This window comes from Sebastes umbrosus, chromosome 2 (assembly GCF_015220745.1).
Source record: "Sebastes umbrosus isolate fSebUmb1 chromosome 2, fSebUmb1.pri, whole genome shotgun sequence".
Lineage (NCBI taxonomy): Eukaryota > Metazoa > Chordata > Actinopteri > Perciformes > Sebastidae > Sebastes > Sebastes umbrosus.
This window is the reverse complement of record NC_051270.1, coordinates 8,303,137-8,318,669: the sequence shown is the minus strand read 5'-3', so window position 1 is coordinate 8,318,669 and position 15,533 is coordinate 8,303,137. Positions and strand designations below refer to the sequence as shown.

The following is a 15,533-nucleotide window of genomic DNA, read 5'->3' as shown; positions in this document are numbered from 1 at the left end:
AACAAAAAGTTTGATGCCAAACAGTGACTTTTCTACAAACCATTCTCAAAACATCCAGGAACTATTTTTGAATTCTCCTCTATGGATAATTTGAAAGGACCTCACTTGAAGGTCGTTTATTTTATTTTTTTACTCCTCAGCTGTGTGTGTTCTGCTTGTGTGTCTGATTCAGTTTTTCCACCAGCAGCGCTCACTGGGCAGTAAGACTTAAGTTCCTCACTCTGCCACTCTCAGTGACTCACTGCGGTGATGATGGCGACATAAATCTTGTTTTATGTAGTCTGAGTATTTTGCTATCTTTAAGCACTGCTTATAGAGGATCATCAAGGAAACATTTAACGCTATGATGTACAAGCTCTGACAGCATAAGTTTTTTTTTTTTGCTGTCTGGTCCTGGCAATCTTTTGTTGCATATTGAACATATTTTATTTTGTGTCCTGTTTGCTTTTGCACCTACTCTCCATGAATCACTTTGCAACCACCAGGGATTTCCTAACCTCCAGAGTTTGAAGTGCAGGGCCAGGCCACTTTGTACCGGTCGGTCTGATAAGCAGACACTGCAGTTTGCATGATGACCTGAGGCTGTTTGCATTGGATTGGTGAAGCTGGATGTTGACACAATCCGACAACGATCTGTCTGCTGTCAGACATCAGTGAGGCAAATGCAAGCGGCTTGGTTTCCAAGGCGATACACAAAAGAGTCTGTGCGGGCGCATATAGCGGAATGTTAGACATTTTGTGTGTCTAGTCTTATTGTGTTTGCTAACATCTGTTTTTGAACGTGAAGGATCTACAGTGTATTTGTTAACGTAGAAAAACATAAATGTAGTATGTTGATGCAGGGTTAGGCAAAGTGCTTAAACAGTCCAGCCTGAACCAACCATGTGATGGTGGGAGTTTCTAACAGCCCACTAACATAATGACAGGGTTAGGAATTAAGGAAAGAGAGTGTCATTCATCCACAGGCCACACTGGCTCATTTTCTCCACAATTTTCCGGTTTCAGACCACTTGGCCAGGCTCAGGTAGAGGCTTTGGACAGTTGATGCCACTGAGTTGACAAAATCAATTTAGGAAATCCGAATAAAAAAAGTATACAAGTGTAGCAAACATTTTGCAGCATATGCTTTTAACAGTGTGGTGGTGCGTTCACATGCTGTGGTAACTCAAGCATCTCAGACTACTACTGTCAGGGGCCAAACAACATCACATTCACAAGCTGTTTGTCAGAAAATCAGAGCCAAAGGAGAGAGGTTGTTCGGCAGCCCTTTGAATATTGGTCTTTCCCATAAATACATCACCATGATGAGCAAATACTGAGTTGTTTTGGCTGTTGTGAGAGGATACTGAATTAAGATGTAAACCCATCAATATGGTCCCTGACCTGATGAGTCAGTATTAAGCCTGAAGAGTTAAAGACTGAAATGAGTGAAGAGGAAACAATAAATCAGCCATTCTTTAGCTGCGTAGTTGCTCCGGGGAGAAGGAGGAGAGCAGACACATTGCACTGGTCCATCATTCAAATACAGTATGTGAGGAGGCTACCAGAGGCACCACTGCTCATGTAGTGTGCCCTTTCAACTATGTTTAGTCAGACAGCAGCATTATATCCAAATAAGCTGATATGATTGTATGAAATTAGCATCAAGCTCAGGTTTGGCAAGGAGCAGGAAATCATCGTGTGCTGTATGGCTCCCGTCTGAACATCCAGAGTCAGGGTGTGGCTGAAGAATTTAAATAGCAAGAAAATGTCTTACTTACGTATGAACTTGTTCACTGTTGGCGATGGCAAAATGCTAAACATTTACCGTGCAAACTATTTCTATTTTCTAGGTCAGTTTTCTGTGAAGAGCATGAAAGCTAGCATGAGAAGGCCCAGCTATCCAGAGGTCCAGTTAATGTGCATCACATGGATAGAAAGTGAAATGCGTATATTAGGCTCTCTATTTGATGCAAGGGCTTAATGTCAAAACACATGCGTTGATTTAAATGGTTCTTGCACGTTCCGCTCGTTATAAGCTTGGCATGGTCGAAATTAATCAGTGAAGGAATTATTAATAAATACACAGTTTGTTTTACTGGCCTTTTCAGAAGAGTTATTTTGAGTTTGGGTTTTACAGTCAAGCGAGATTTCAAATATACATGTTAGCCTTTCAATTTTGCGTAGAGCGTATAATCTTATACATATAGTTGGATTTATTTAAAGGTTTCCTTCTTGATACTAGTGGGCAAAGAGAAGTGAAAGTAAAAGCAAACTGTACTACTGAATTTTACTGCCTGAATTTTATTGTCTTGAATTCTTGGCATGCATTATAGGAGCCATGAAACATCGAATTGATATCAAGTATATGACGAATCTGTCTTAAGGCGACAGCTACACATACCATGTATTTGAAATAAATGACATACTGCAAATGCAAGTAAAATCTAATTTCCTGCCAGAGAAGATCTCTTGAGGCTGTGTGAATAAATCCTGTCTCAGACTGGCCTCCTTGATATGGCAGTGAATTTAATTTATTCAAACATTTCAATATCACCCATAGGCTGCTAGAATACTGGACTTTCAATGTATATTTGTAAAGCGACGCATCACCTGAACAGTGGTTGGTATAATCCACTTCATGTCCCCTTGAACATACGGTTTGTGTAGGAGGATATGCGTAGGCTGTCTACCGTATAATCCTTTTCACAGTATGTGTGGGAACTGTTGTCCTATATGTTATTCAGTATGTGCTGAACTGAAGTATTAGCCTGTTACATGTCCTGTTATCCTGTTCCATCAGTATGTACTGTGTTACGCTGATGCTGTTTCTGCTTCAGCTTAACATTCCAGTCTCAGGCCCAGCCTCTTCCCTCCCTAACCCCCCTGGCTACCTTCAGCCTCCTTTCCATCCTCCGTTCCTCCCTACACAGCCGTGGATGGTACAGTCCCAGAGAGGGGAAAAAAAAGCATGCAAGAACAGTAGAGAAAGAGAGGGGTGGTCGGGGGGGGTGAGCAACCATGCATTAAGTTATTTTTTAAATGACGGTGATCAGAGCGGAGGAGCGGGACGCAGGGAGGAGGGACGAATAGAAGTGTTCGAGGACCGAGGGAGGCGGGCTCACGGCTCTCCTGACTGCCTCGTCCTCCCGTCTCATTGGTCAGAGGGGGCCCCTTGCTTCGTTAACGGGCGTCTGAGCACAAGACATGGGCGACCCTTCTCGCCCGCAGCCTTTGTAGCAACCATGACAGCTGTCATCACTGCGTACGTCAAAACCTGCCACATCGATTTCACCCCTAGAGTGTTTGGAGATGTGACTGTGGGGAGATGGGAGGCATGTAGGATGCTCTGAAAGCCCCCGAGAAGAGCATTCAGCGAAACATAAATATTTGGGAGTCAGGCATTCATAAACAATATCAGCAAGAATTTAATTTATACATTAAGATTTTACTCTAAGCAAGCACATCTGTGAAGATTTGTGTTGCTAGAAATGTTTTTGCAGAATCACAGTAGCACCCTGTTATATCTTTTCTCTGTAGAATAAGATGCTTTTAACACATTTAACAGCATTAAACCCCCTCAAACACCCTGAGAATCCTCTCTCTCTTACTGCCAAAATCAGTATTCTGGATAAACGTCAACGCCGCTGTGTAGAAGATGTCCTCATAGTATCCTAGTTTGAAGAGAGCTGCTGGAATCAGTTAGGCGTCAGATAGGAATTACTCTGCATGCATTCGCCCTCTGAATGCAGCACGTCAGCAATGGAACGTCAGTGAAATATGAAGTGTTACAGATTGGACTGGATGCTGGCTGGTTTGTGCAAGAACTGCGGCTTTGGCGTTTTGTAAAGAATGTGCATGGGTAAAAGGAAACAGGTGTTCGACTGTCTTTGTTTGTGCTTGTTCCTCTATATCTGTCTTTACGAGAGCTAGTTTGAACCATTGAGATTGAGGACATTTTTGTGATGCAGTTCAGGGTCAAGGTTGGACACGGTGTCAGGTCAGGCATTTAGCACTGATGGTGAGCGTTACAGAGTGAATATCGTTGAGGGTCCTCATAAGGATAGAAGCGTGTGGGTGTGTAAACCACTAGTAGTGTCTTCCCTCTGGCCTCATCATCTGACTTGATGCAGCTCTCTGACTGACAGCTGCCGTCACCCTGTGGGCGGAGGCAAGCTCTGCACAGATGGAGGAGGAAGATGACTTAGGGGGTCGCCCGTAGTGAGGAAGATCAGAGCAGAAGAAAGAGAAAAGAGAAGAAGTGCGTAACTTTTTAGAATTTGGAGTGAATGTTTTCATAGAAACGCCCGACAGGAGATGATTTTATAAATCAGAGAAGTTCACTGCAGGTTTTGTGTGTGCGTTAATGGGAAGAACAAGACTGTTATTGTTTTGGATTCTGTTCCCTCGGGGGTCCTGACGTTGTTATATTGCAGTAAGCCTGTTTGATTAAAGCGCAGACCAAATGGCTCACGTTAATACTCTAAAGACAATTTTGACTTCAGTCACAATCACAAGAAAGAGTTTTATTCACATTTTCTTAGGCATGACATTAAATTGTTGGCTCATGTGACGCAGTGGCTTGAAAATAACAAAATGCACCTCCAGCTAGTTTCACTGTTTAACACAAATTTCTTAGGCGCAGTTAAGATGTATCAGTGTTTGTATTGTGCTAATAATATCCCTCTTTATTTATTGTCCCTGTATCATAAATGGCCCCTATCTTATATGCCCAGTAGGTTAAAACTAATGCTGTTTAAAAGCAGATTGATGCTGAGCTTGGCAGCAGAATAAGTTGACAACTGCTGATCTGACTGCCAGGTAGTTTGGGCTTTGAAATAAATTAATGGTAATTAATATTGGTTCAGAGTGCCAAGTCATGCTTTTTAAATGCACCAGACAGCAATTTTAGATCTGATCAGTGTGATCTGTAATATCAAGATTTGTGTCACTGCATCTCTCGATTATAGATCAAAAGCAGATACTGTATCTAATGAAGTGAAAATTCTGAAATGCCCAGACAGCTGTGCTGTTAATGCTATGAGAGCATTTTGATTAAATGCCCACATTAATAAACATGCAGACCATTTAGTGGATCCGTGTACTGAACAAATACGGATAAATACTTATTAATGCATTAACAGTGTATGTGTGTGTGTGTTTGTGATTATATGCCAGCCATGAGCATATTAAGATATATATATATAGTGCTCATATCAGCAGATCTGTCTGGGAATGTATCTGATGTTTTATTGGTGGTAAAATGAATGTTCTTGTAATTTACATGTGGCTTATTTTTCTGTATTCTGCAAAGGATGTTAAAGAGAGTTTTATCTTTCTGTAACTTTATGTTGTGGTTTTATTGTTTAGATTGCTTTTTTATTTCATAACGAACTTCTTAAAATTGATTTGCCTGGTCTGGATGCTCTGACATTCCCCTTATGCAAAGATCGGTTCTAAAGGACATATTTGTGGGTTCATGTGTGTCGTGTAAATGCCTGCTCGCTCGCACATGTATTTTTCAGTAAAAGATCACACAGATATTGGGGCCAATTTTTTCCCACATGTGCCTGTCCATTTCTGGGCATGACCTCGACTCAGTAACTCCTCTACACCACCATCTGATTCCACCACACACTACCTCAACCCTCTGCCAACTTCAGCACCAACCCCCCTCCACCACTCAGCCCCACACACACATGCCCACACACAGACATTCCCACAACAATTCACCCAGTCCCAGAGATGATTTTTTGTATGTCTACCCAAGCCCTCAGAGATGAATACAGGCCCTACCCTGATATCCACATACACCCACCCTTACCAAATCCCCTGGGAAGTTGGTTTGACGCGAGACAAACAAACAAGATGTAAACAAGCTACTCACGAACAAGGAAAAACCATACTTTTATTTGGCCCCTTTCTAAAATCTCTGTGTATTTGTTATTTTTAAAAATAATATTTTGTTTACATAAAAATGTTATCAATAGGAAATATTGATAGACAGATAGCTAGATAAATCATTTGTATTCTCGGTCTGTAAAGACTTCACTACAGCTTGCTCTGAAGGGCTTTTCACGGTGCACTTAGCCCCAGGCTAAGTGAACTGTTAGCCTGGGGCTAAGAAAACTTTCACAGTGGCACAATCCTGGCACATTCCAAAGTGGGCTAACCCTGACTTTAGCCTAGGGCTTTAGAGCAGGGTTAGCCTTGAGTTTGTGGGGTTATCCCCCTGAAAAACGACTAAACACGGGGCTAAAAGTTTCTAGTATGAAACGGGGCGAAAGTAAACAAGGGAATGTGTGTCATGATTTTGAGCTAGTAGAAGTGCAGTGTGAATTATGTAGCCCTCGGCTTAGATTAACTCTGGTTCAACAATGTGTGTGTGTGTGTGTGTGGAAACAGGCTAAGTTATCCCAGGGTAAACTTTTGCAGTGTGAAGAGCCTATTGAATGACTTAACATACGGCATCCTCTGTAACGTGTGCACTAAATGTCATCTTCCTATCTCTCCACATGCTGCTGTGGACCTTGACCCTCCCAACATAATCAGGAATCAGTCCAAGGTAACAGCACACACCCACACACACACACAAAAACATGCACAGACAGTTTTACACTGAGGTAATTCCAGTGGTTGTGAATCATCTCTGTGTTAAACAAAGGAGCCGCTGTATTTCTCCGACTCAGTTAGTGAACTGGGAGCAACCGTCCAGGCAGTGATACAAAGTAATGATTTGTAAAACAATATTTTGCCAGAAGACTCTTGTTTAATTCATTAACTTTAAAACTTCAAGGAGTACTTGTTGCTGGGGAAACTTTTTTTAACATGTTTCTGGCTGTGCGGCTCACTTTAATGTGTGTCAGCATTTCTTTTCTTTTTCTGAAAAATTCCCGTAGTGCCCTAATCATAACCCATAAACCACATTACACATAACGTACACCATGTTGCACAAAACTGAAAAAGAAGAAGTCATTTGTTTACAACTTTGTTTCTCTATTGAAAGCTCATTAAATCAAACCTTATTAACTGGTAAGATGAATAATATCCCAGTTTACCGTCATTTAAAAATAACTTTTGAAAGACATTTTTTTCCAAATCATGTATGTCAATTAAAAGGTGAACATTGTTATTAAATGTTAACATTGCTGCGTTACAGCCAACCATAGATTTCTGTCATTTATGTCTCTCATACTTCTGTTTTCCCTCTCCAGGTCTTTGCCTATGATTACTGTTTCTGGTCCATGGATGAGACGGATAAGGAGAGATTTGCTGGTTAGTTCATCAACTGATAAACGTTTTAACATTTCATCACTAAAATGCCATTTAAACAGATCAGTCTAGAAAGATTCAATATTCACAATGAAATTGAATAAAATGCTATGTGTGTGTGTCTCCAGGTCAGGAGGTGGTCTTCCAGTGCCTTGGGGAAAGTCTTCTCCACAACGCCTTCCAGGGCTACAACGCCTGTATCTTTGCCTACGGACAAACTGGTATTTAACCATGAGACAGCTCACTGTTGTGTGGTCAATAAGATGTGAATATGTTTCATAACGGAGCCTATTGAATAACTACAGGACACAATGTATGAACAATTTCTCTTTGCTCCCATTAGTGCCCTAAAGCTTTTTATTTTTATAATGATTAAGAGAGGAGTGTCAGTGTGGATGTGTTGCAGCAGGAAGGTTGGACAGCCTCTCCTCTCTCTGGCATGAACAAAATACCAAACCTTGACTGCAGTTTTCAACCAACAGCAGAACATCAGAGGCATGATAGACCTACACGATGTTGCTAAACCCTAAGCGATGCTGTGCAGATGGTGTAGATATCGGCACTGGTTAAAATGCAAGTGTTTCTGTTCCATCAGACTGATGACTGAAAAAAAAACAGGGCTGGAACATGTCAAGTGTAGACACGGTGTAAAAAGATTATCTCTCTCCTCTCAGTTTACACATAATCTCAACACTACAAATCTTTCAACAGACTTGTTAGAACTGATATAAATCATTTCAGCGTCTACACAAACGCCAGAATGAGTTAGTCCACTTTATTATAGTTCCTTATCTTCTGTATTATATATATTATTATAACGTCAAGCCTTGTAAACATGTGATATAATCATCATTCATGACTTAACTTTTTCATAAAGTCTGAAAAAAAGAAGAACAAAGCACTGCAAAACCACAGGCCTGGTGTGTGAACATTAATATATGAAAAGTAGATATGATTCTTACTGATCTCCTGTCAGTTACAGTAAAAAATCACACAAACTAGAGAGCTGACATATCAAAAAGAACAAATCTCAACACCTGACTAATATGTCTTCGCCACTCTAAACATCTAAAAAACTCCTTGACACACTGGTAAATTCTGTTTTTTTTGGCCATGCAATCGTCATACACAGCCTTGTGATGCTTTTTTTAAATGCTGGAACAGATTTGTACTTGTGTTGTAGCTACGGTAGCACGGCACGTTTTGCACAATACCTGACTCTGTCAAGCACCGTTTTGTCTAAACCCAAAATACGTCTAGATGACTGTTGTAAAGTCACCTCTTGCTCTTTTCTGTTTGGTTCTGCCGAGGTCATTTTCACACAGTAGCACTGCTAGCCTGTTGTATTGAATTTCATAGTTGTACACAATGAAGTGGCCACTTGTTGTTTAATAGTTCATAACTCAAATTGCATGACTGACTTGATTGTGTTTCTCGGAGTTTTGCCTCAGCTGCCATTTTCACCTTTCCAATTACCTGTTCCAATTGACGTTGTCTCTGTGTGTGTTTGTGACCAGGTTCGGGAAAGTCGTACACCATGATGGGTTCAGTGGACCAGCCAGGTCTGATTCCCCGGCTGTGTAGTGCTTTGTTCGACCGAACCCAGAAGGAACAGCGGGAGGAGGAGTGCTTCACTGTGGAGGTGTCCTACATGGAGATCTACAACGAGAAGGTCCGAGATCTGCTCGACCCCAAAGGGTATGACCTCGACCTCATCTTCGAACCCTTTTATTGAAAGGAAGGATCATCTTCTTTCTCTCTGGAGGCCCTATATATAGGGAGATATAGAATACACCTCTTGCAGCTCTTCACATTAAAATCCTTCAACTGAAGAGATAAGATTGATCGACTGATATTTGGGCTGAAATACAAATATACAACAGTCATGAGCTGGGGCATCAACCTTAAATACAAGTAAATGCTGTCTGTCTCTGGTAAGTTAGTCTACTTTTTAGGAGAACAACCAGTAGTATCTGAAGTCATTTTAACCTCAAGTTAGTTGGTAGAACTGGAGAAAGTTGCTGGTGGATTGTGGTACCACCAGCTGCTGTGGTCAGTGGATGAAAAGGTCACTCTTCTGACCTTGCAGTCACTGATGGAGTCCAGTTCATGTCCAGCAGGTCAGCAGTAAATCAGGAACACAGGCCTGTGTCTGCTGCCCCAGACAGCATGACCTGTGACCTTCGCTCACTATGTGACCTTTCACCTCAGTAAAACGGGCCAAAGAGACGCAGACCATCTGACAGCCATATGGGCTTTGCTGAATGATGAAGTTGTCAGGCCTGGAGCAAGTTTGAATGGGGGTCAGAGAGCCAAGTGCTAACAAAGTCCCTATGAACTGGGGAAAGTTGTAGTGGTGGCCAGAACCAGCTGAACCAATATTGCCACCCTTTTGGTAGTACATCAGATGAATAGTAATTTACCAGGAGTGATCATGTTGTTTGTCTGTGTTTGAAACCTGTTTTTGTTTTTCTGTCCAGGGGTCGACAAGCTCTGAGGGTGAGGGAACATAAAGTTTTAGGTCCCTACGTGGATGGCCTGTCTCGCCTAGCTGTGGCCTGCTACAAGGTAAAAATATTTATCTTCAATTTAAGCATTTAAAAAAAATGCTTTTATGGTTTGTAAACACGCTAATTCACATCTACTACTGTGTTGCATCCTGGCTCTGCCCCACTCTGACCAGTGTGTCAGTGTCCAGCAGACAAGCAGCGCTTCTTACTTGCATTCCTTCTCACTTTGATGTTTCAACTTTGAGGATTTGCATCAGCGTTGCTCACGTGATCGCAGCAGTCTGCTTAGCAACTGCCCCACCAATCACACTACAAAGAGGCTAGTTATTAAAATGTCAGGGTTTAATTACATCTTGTAGTTTATATATTGGGTCTATCCAGGAGACTCGAGCTCTTCGCCAATTGAAGCAGTGAATAAATACATAAACATGCATAGAATCTCACCAAGTTTACTGTATAATATTCTTCGCAGTCTTAAAGGTTATTGTGCAGGGTGAAGCAAAATGGGAAAATATACCATTACTATTATTCATGTATTTATTGTTGTTGTTGTTCTGACAGGACATTGAGGTACTGATGTCAGAGGGGAATAAGTCTCGGACTGTCGCTGCTACCAACATGAACGAGGAGAGCAGCCGATCACACGCCGTCTTCAACATCATCCTCACACACACACTGAAAGACGTGAAGTCTGGGGTAAGATATGACACACACACACACACACACACACACACACACACACAGACTGGGGTATGGCACAGTTTTAACACACACACTTAGTTTTTTATCATTTTTAAGGGAAATTTAAATAATGGATAAGATCAGAAATTAATTTCTGAGATGTTCTAAGATGACACAAAGATCACCCTAGGGCGCTTTTACAAGCCATAGTACGTTTGGTTTGTTTTCTATTTAGTCTGGTTTGCTTTTACTGTGCACGAATTAAAGCGGATAATAATTAATTAATTAATAGTTAATAATTTGCTGACAGGTTTTTGCTGACTTTGATATATTACTGTCGAAGTATTTTCACTTTAACTCGGCACTGATCTGCTGTATGCACAAATCCATTCTCCAGTTCATCTCGAATGACTTTATAAAGGTCACTATATTTGTGGACTTTATTTAGCATATGCTGTATGTTCCCTTCGGCCCAGATGTCAAGCAAACATCGGACTTCGGGAGAAGTCCAGGTCAGTCCTCTCCCATTCATGTTAACCTGTCGTTTACCTGCGTCCATCTCAACAAATGCTCGCACAGGCAGGTTCCCTTGGAAACGGTCCTAGACCACCTCTCGCAAGCAGTCTCAGAATAGTTGTTTTGGTTCGCACCAGAGTATGATAACTGCGTTCACTACTGTCCAAACGAACCGCACCAGAGTTCGATTAAAACGGACTAAACATTGACTTGTGAAAGCGCCCTTAGTGTGCATCTCAATAGAAATAGAAACAGTTGGTGTTGATCTCAGATATAGAAGTGATGAACTCGATCTAGATAGTTCTGGACGTGTGTTGCCTTGAACTGAACATGTCAATCATCTATCATTGATAAAGTCCACCAGATAATGAGTGTGCTTAGGACAGTCAGTGAGATGGGGCCTGCTGACAGCGCCAGGGTCGGGCCATTTGTTGCGGGGGTGCGGGGCCAGAGTGGCTGCTGGGAGCTGGGCCAGACCTCAGTGGCCACTGGCATACTGGCATACTTTTTTAGTGCAGAAGTTGTTTTGGTGTTACGGAAGAGGCCAGTCCTTTTTCAATGTGTCCCATCCATCCCTAATGCACTCCAAGTTCATCCTAGTTTGCACATCATCAGACATTAAATACCTTTCCTCCCTCACCTTCTGTACTCCCAGAATCCATCTGCTACGTCTTGTGGTCATTTCCTAATCCTAATGACTGGTGAATTCATTTTGGATGTGGTTTTCTGTTATAGTATTGCCAGAATTTTTTATATAATTGGCATATAATATACTAGTGGTGAATCCCCTCTGCAAACAGAATCCAGATATTTTTGTCTGTACCAGAACAGAAGTGTATGTGTAATTGTGGGTACTTGACTGGGCAAACCGTGTCTGGTGTCTATCAATCACCTCCTGCAGCTGACGGATGAAAAGGTAGTTACTAAATGGGATGATGTCAGCTCAGCTGTCTGACCAGGCACTCCAAGAAAAGACCTAAATGACTCACTCTCCATCCTCACTGACCCACTTAGGCTCTCCTGCTCCTTGCTCTTATTTCAAGACAAACTTGCCACCAGCGAATCCTGTTAATAATTCACTGGCATGACTCTGAGTTCGTCAGCTGATACGGCCTGCTCTGTTTTCAAGGCACACCCAGAGTCAGTCAGTCAGTCAGTAGCTTCATCAGGCAAACATAGACCGTGTAGTCAGAGCGTGAATCACTTAGCTGACACGTCCTGTCTGGATGATTCGGTTCTTTATTGGCTTTGTTGCTTTATTTTATTGTCTCCTCGTTCTAAATACAAAAGATTAAATGGACGGAAATGAGTTTCAAATGAGTTTGGAGTCATTCTGACGCTCATCACAGGATTTCCTGTCATTAAGGTGGCATGTTCAGTCTTGTCAGCCAAACACTCAAAGTTCATTCAGTTTGAACTTTGGCCCTGTTTGCCGCCACCTCTCAGTTGTTTGCTATTTTGCTAGTCAATCTAGGGTGACTTATTTTTGTATAGTGCAGCAGAGTTCAAAAAGGAATTGTTTTCCTTTTTTTTCTCCATGATGACATCTACTAGATCGTTGTGGTTGATGTCCCGACCCTTGTTCTGTGCTGGTACCTTTAAAGCTGCTGCCAAGTAGCGTGACGAGCTATACGTCCTGCCTGCTGATCTGGTTACTGACTCAGATATCATCTCTCCGAGTTACAGAATCCCTTGTTAAGAAAGGAAAATGCCGCAGTGGCTGGTATTTCCTCCTTTTCACTATTTCATCAGCCGGCTAGATGTTATGAATTGAATAGGACAAAAGAATGTCTGCCTGCTGTACACAGTTAATAAAATGGAAAAAGGCAGCAGAGTTGGTTTTACTGGTAGTTATTTGCAAGTCTGACACCACCAGGTAATAGGACCTGTACCTGCTGGCTCTGTACGTTACAATCCAGTCATTAGTCACTGAGCTGTAGTTATTGAATTTACACAAAGTTGTAGCTCCCTACTGTATGTACTGGTGTTCAGTCACCAGCTTTGCCTCCCCTCTATCTGGCTCTCCAGTAGTTATTTACAGTTGAAAAATGGATTTAGTCTATTTTTGGTCAGTGTCCCAGATAGAACTCTCTTGTTTGTTTAATAATTTGTTGCGCTCTGGGGGATTTGTCTGAGGCTGATTTGTATTGCTCTTTTCAGGATTCAGGTTTTGGATTTGCCTGAGATTTAAATGTGATGTCTCCTTCCCATCACACAGAGCTCCACCTGTAAAATTTGAGATTTTAAGACACGATATGTAATAGGTTTCTGTATGCAACAGAATGAAGTGTGTATGTTTTGTGTTTTACAACCATGACAAACTGAACACAATAGCAGAAGCAGTGTGGAATCCCAATTGATTTAATGGAGGTATGAGTGTGTAGGAATAAACCTGTTTCCTCAACAAGAAGGGAAATATCACAGGATCTGGGCAGTGTCCAGCACCTCATTGTTTGTATGATGTCAATGGGGAAACTCTTTCCATTTAGAAACACCAGACGTGTTTTACCAACGACTCTCAGTGCAGCTGTCTACACTGGCTATGCAAAAGCTTGCACTTCACTTGTGTCGCAACTGTGGCTCCGCTGAGCAGGTCTACTGTAGACACAGACAGAGGGCCGCATCTGCTGACGTTGACCTGCTGATTCGCTGCTTTCGCTGTGCGGCAGGTGAAGATCAGGTGTTAACATTCAGCTTCGTCAGCTACTGACCTGTCATGCTTGGCCAGGAGTGTATCTGTCCCAGTATAGATGGCAATGTGATATCCACACCTTCAGCAGCCTGTGAGAAGCAACAGAAGGAACCTGTCAACGAGAGACTGAAAGATGAGAAACCAAAGTCTAACAGAGCACTTTGGCATCGCCTGGTTGGAAGAATTACATGAACCAGAGAAAGCATAGAGAAGGTCCTCTGAACCAAAGTGGACAAACGCATCCAGCCAAGCAAGAGCACATAGATGAGAGGAGCTTTCTGATAAAGCCAAACACCTTGTTGTCTATTTCTGGGTTTGTTGTTGCTGTCATGCTGGCAAATCAGAGTAGAGCTCAGTTGGAAGCTGCTGAAAACCCCAGCAGGGATTGCCTTGATGTAATGCCTCTTTGGTGAATAATGAGCCATCAGAGTCCTGTCAGACCTCATGTCGATGTACGATACTGCTTTCAGGAATGTCAGCAGATCCAGATCTGGTCCTAGAACAGGCTGGATATTGCAGTACTTATTGTCCTATGGCTGGCCAATCTGAATCTGATAGAGCTGGGGAACATTCAGAGGAGGGAGGACATTAATGTTTAAATAAAGAATATGCAAGTTGCCGGTGTAGCAGCTGAATATGCTGTAGAGAATGAGAGAATAATCAGACTTTCTTTACGTCTCTTTCTCTTTCTCCCTGTAGACGAGCGGAGAGAAGGTGAGTCGGTTGAGTCTGGTAGACTTGGCTGGAAGTGAGCGAGCAGCAAAGACTGGAGCAGCAGGGGAGCGACTCAAGGAGGGAAGCAACATCAACAAGTACGTAAAAGCAGTTCAACTCACACACACACACACACACACACACAAATGATTGGTGTTTTCTCTATCGGGCTGTTTATTCAAGTCCAAACTCTGATTGTCTTTCCTTTTTTAACCACAGAGTGTTGACATTTGAGTCTTTAGACAGCTGTAAATGTGATTTTGGGAATTTGGTGCCCCACTATAGCAACTTTACTTTCACTTAAATCATAGTATAATACTAAGTGAATGTGTCTGAAAAAACCCTTGACACAAGCTTGATGTTAAGTTATTCCAACACATAAATAGTGAGAGGTACACATGCCAAAGGGACGGGGACATAGTGATACCAACCTTTGAACAGATACAGGAATTGAAATGGAAAGCAGCTGACCCCATTGTTTTTGTGTGTTTGTCAGGTCTCTCACTACGCTGGGCCTGGTGATCTCGGCGCTAGCTGAACAGGGAACAGCCAAGAACAAGAACAAGTTTGTTCCGTACAGAGACTCTGTTCTGACATGGCTGCTGAAGGTACATACACGATGTCCACCAGAGACAGAGGAAAATACATTTCCTCCTGTTTGACTGTCCAGTGCATGTTCTTCATTTTCTTATAATTTCTCTGTGTGTGTGTCTCTCTCCGTCTTGCATGTTTGCCTGTCTCCAGGACTGTCTGGGTGGCAACAGTCGCACAGCGATGGTTGCAACTGTGAGTCCAGCAGCAGACAACTACGAGGAGACGCTATCGACGCTGCGCTACGCGGACCGAGCAAAGAGCATCGTCAACCACGCGGTTGTCAACGAAGACCCCAATGCTCGCATCATCAGGGAACTCCGAGAAGAAGTAGAGAAACTACGAGTACAGCTGACTCAGGCAGAGGTGAGATATCATCAAAATGTTAGAAATCGGCATGTAGAAATCTCTTCTTTCCCCCATACTCTCATCTGCTGTTTTTTTTTTTCCTCCAGTCTTTGAAGGCTCCCGAGCTGAAAGACCGTCTGGAAGAGTCCGAAAAGTTGATTCAAGAGATGACCATCACCTGGGAGGAGAAGCTTCGCAAAACTGAAGAGATTGCACAGGTACTGTAAGAC

General features: G+C 42.4%; 1 protein-coding gene across 5 annotated transcripts in view; it reads left to right on the top strand.

Annotated features, from left to right (window-relative positions):
- kif13ba (kinesin family member 13Ba) overlaps positions 1 to 15,533 on the top strand; it is a 43,730-nt gene that overhangs the window by 14,109 nt on the left and 14,088 nt on the right. For all 5 annotated transcript variants that reach the window (XM_037748707.1, XM_037748733.1, XM_037748714.1 and 2 more), the window contains exons 4-13: positions 6,532 to 6,544; positions 7,194 to 7,254; positions 7,380 to 7,472; positions 8,769 to 8,949; positions 9,732 to 9,819; positions 10,323 to 10,457; positions 14,350 to 14,462; positions 14,861 to 14,972; positions 15,109 to 15,321; positions 15,411 to 15,521. In XM_037748707.1, the coding sequence (XP_037604635.1) occupies positions 6,532 to 6,544; positions 7,194 to 7,254; positions 7,380 to 7,472; positions 8,769 to 8,949; positions 9,732 to 9,819; positions 10,323 to 10,457; positions 14,350 to 14,462; positions 14,861 to 14,972; positions 15,109 to 15,321; positions 15,411 to 15,521 (1,120 nt within the window). The remainder of the gene's footprint in view (positions 1 to 6,531; positions 6,545 to 7,193; positions 7,255 to 7,379; positions 7,473 to 8,768; positions 8,950 to 9,731; positions 9,820 to 10,322; positions 10,458 to 14,349; positions 14,463 to 14,860; positions 14,973 to 15,108; positions 15,322 to 15,410; positions 15,522 to 15,533) is intronic.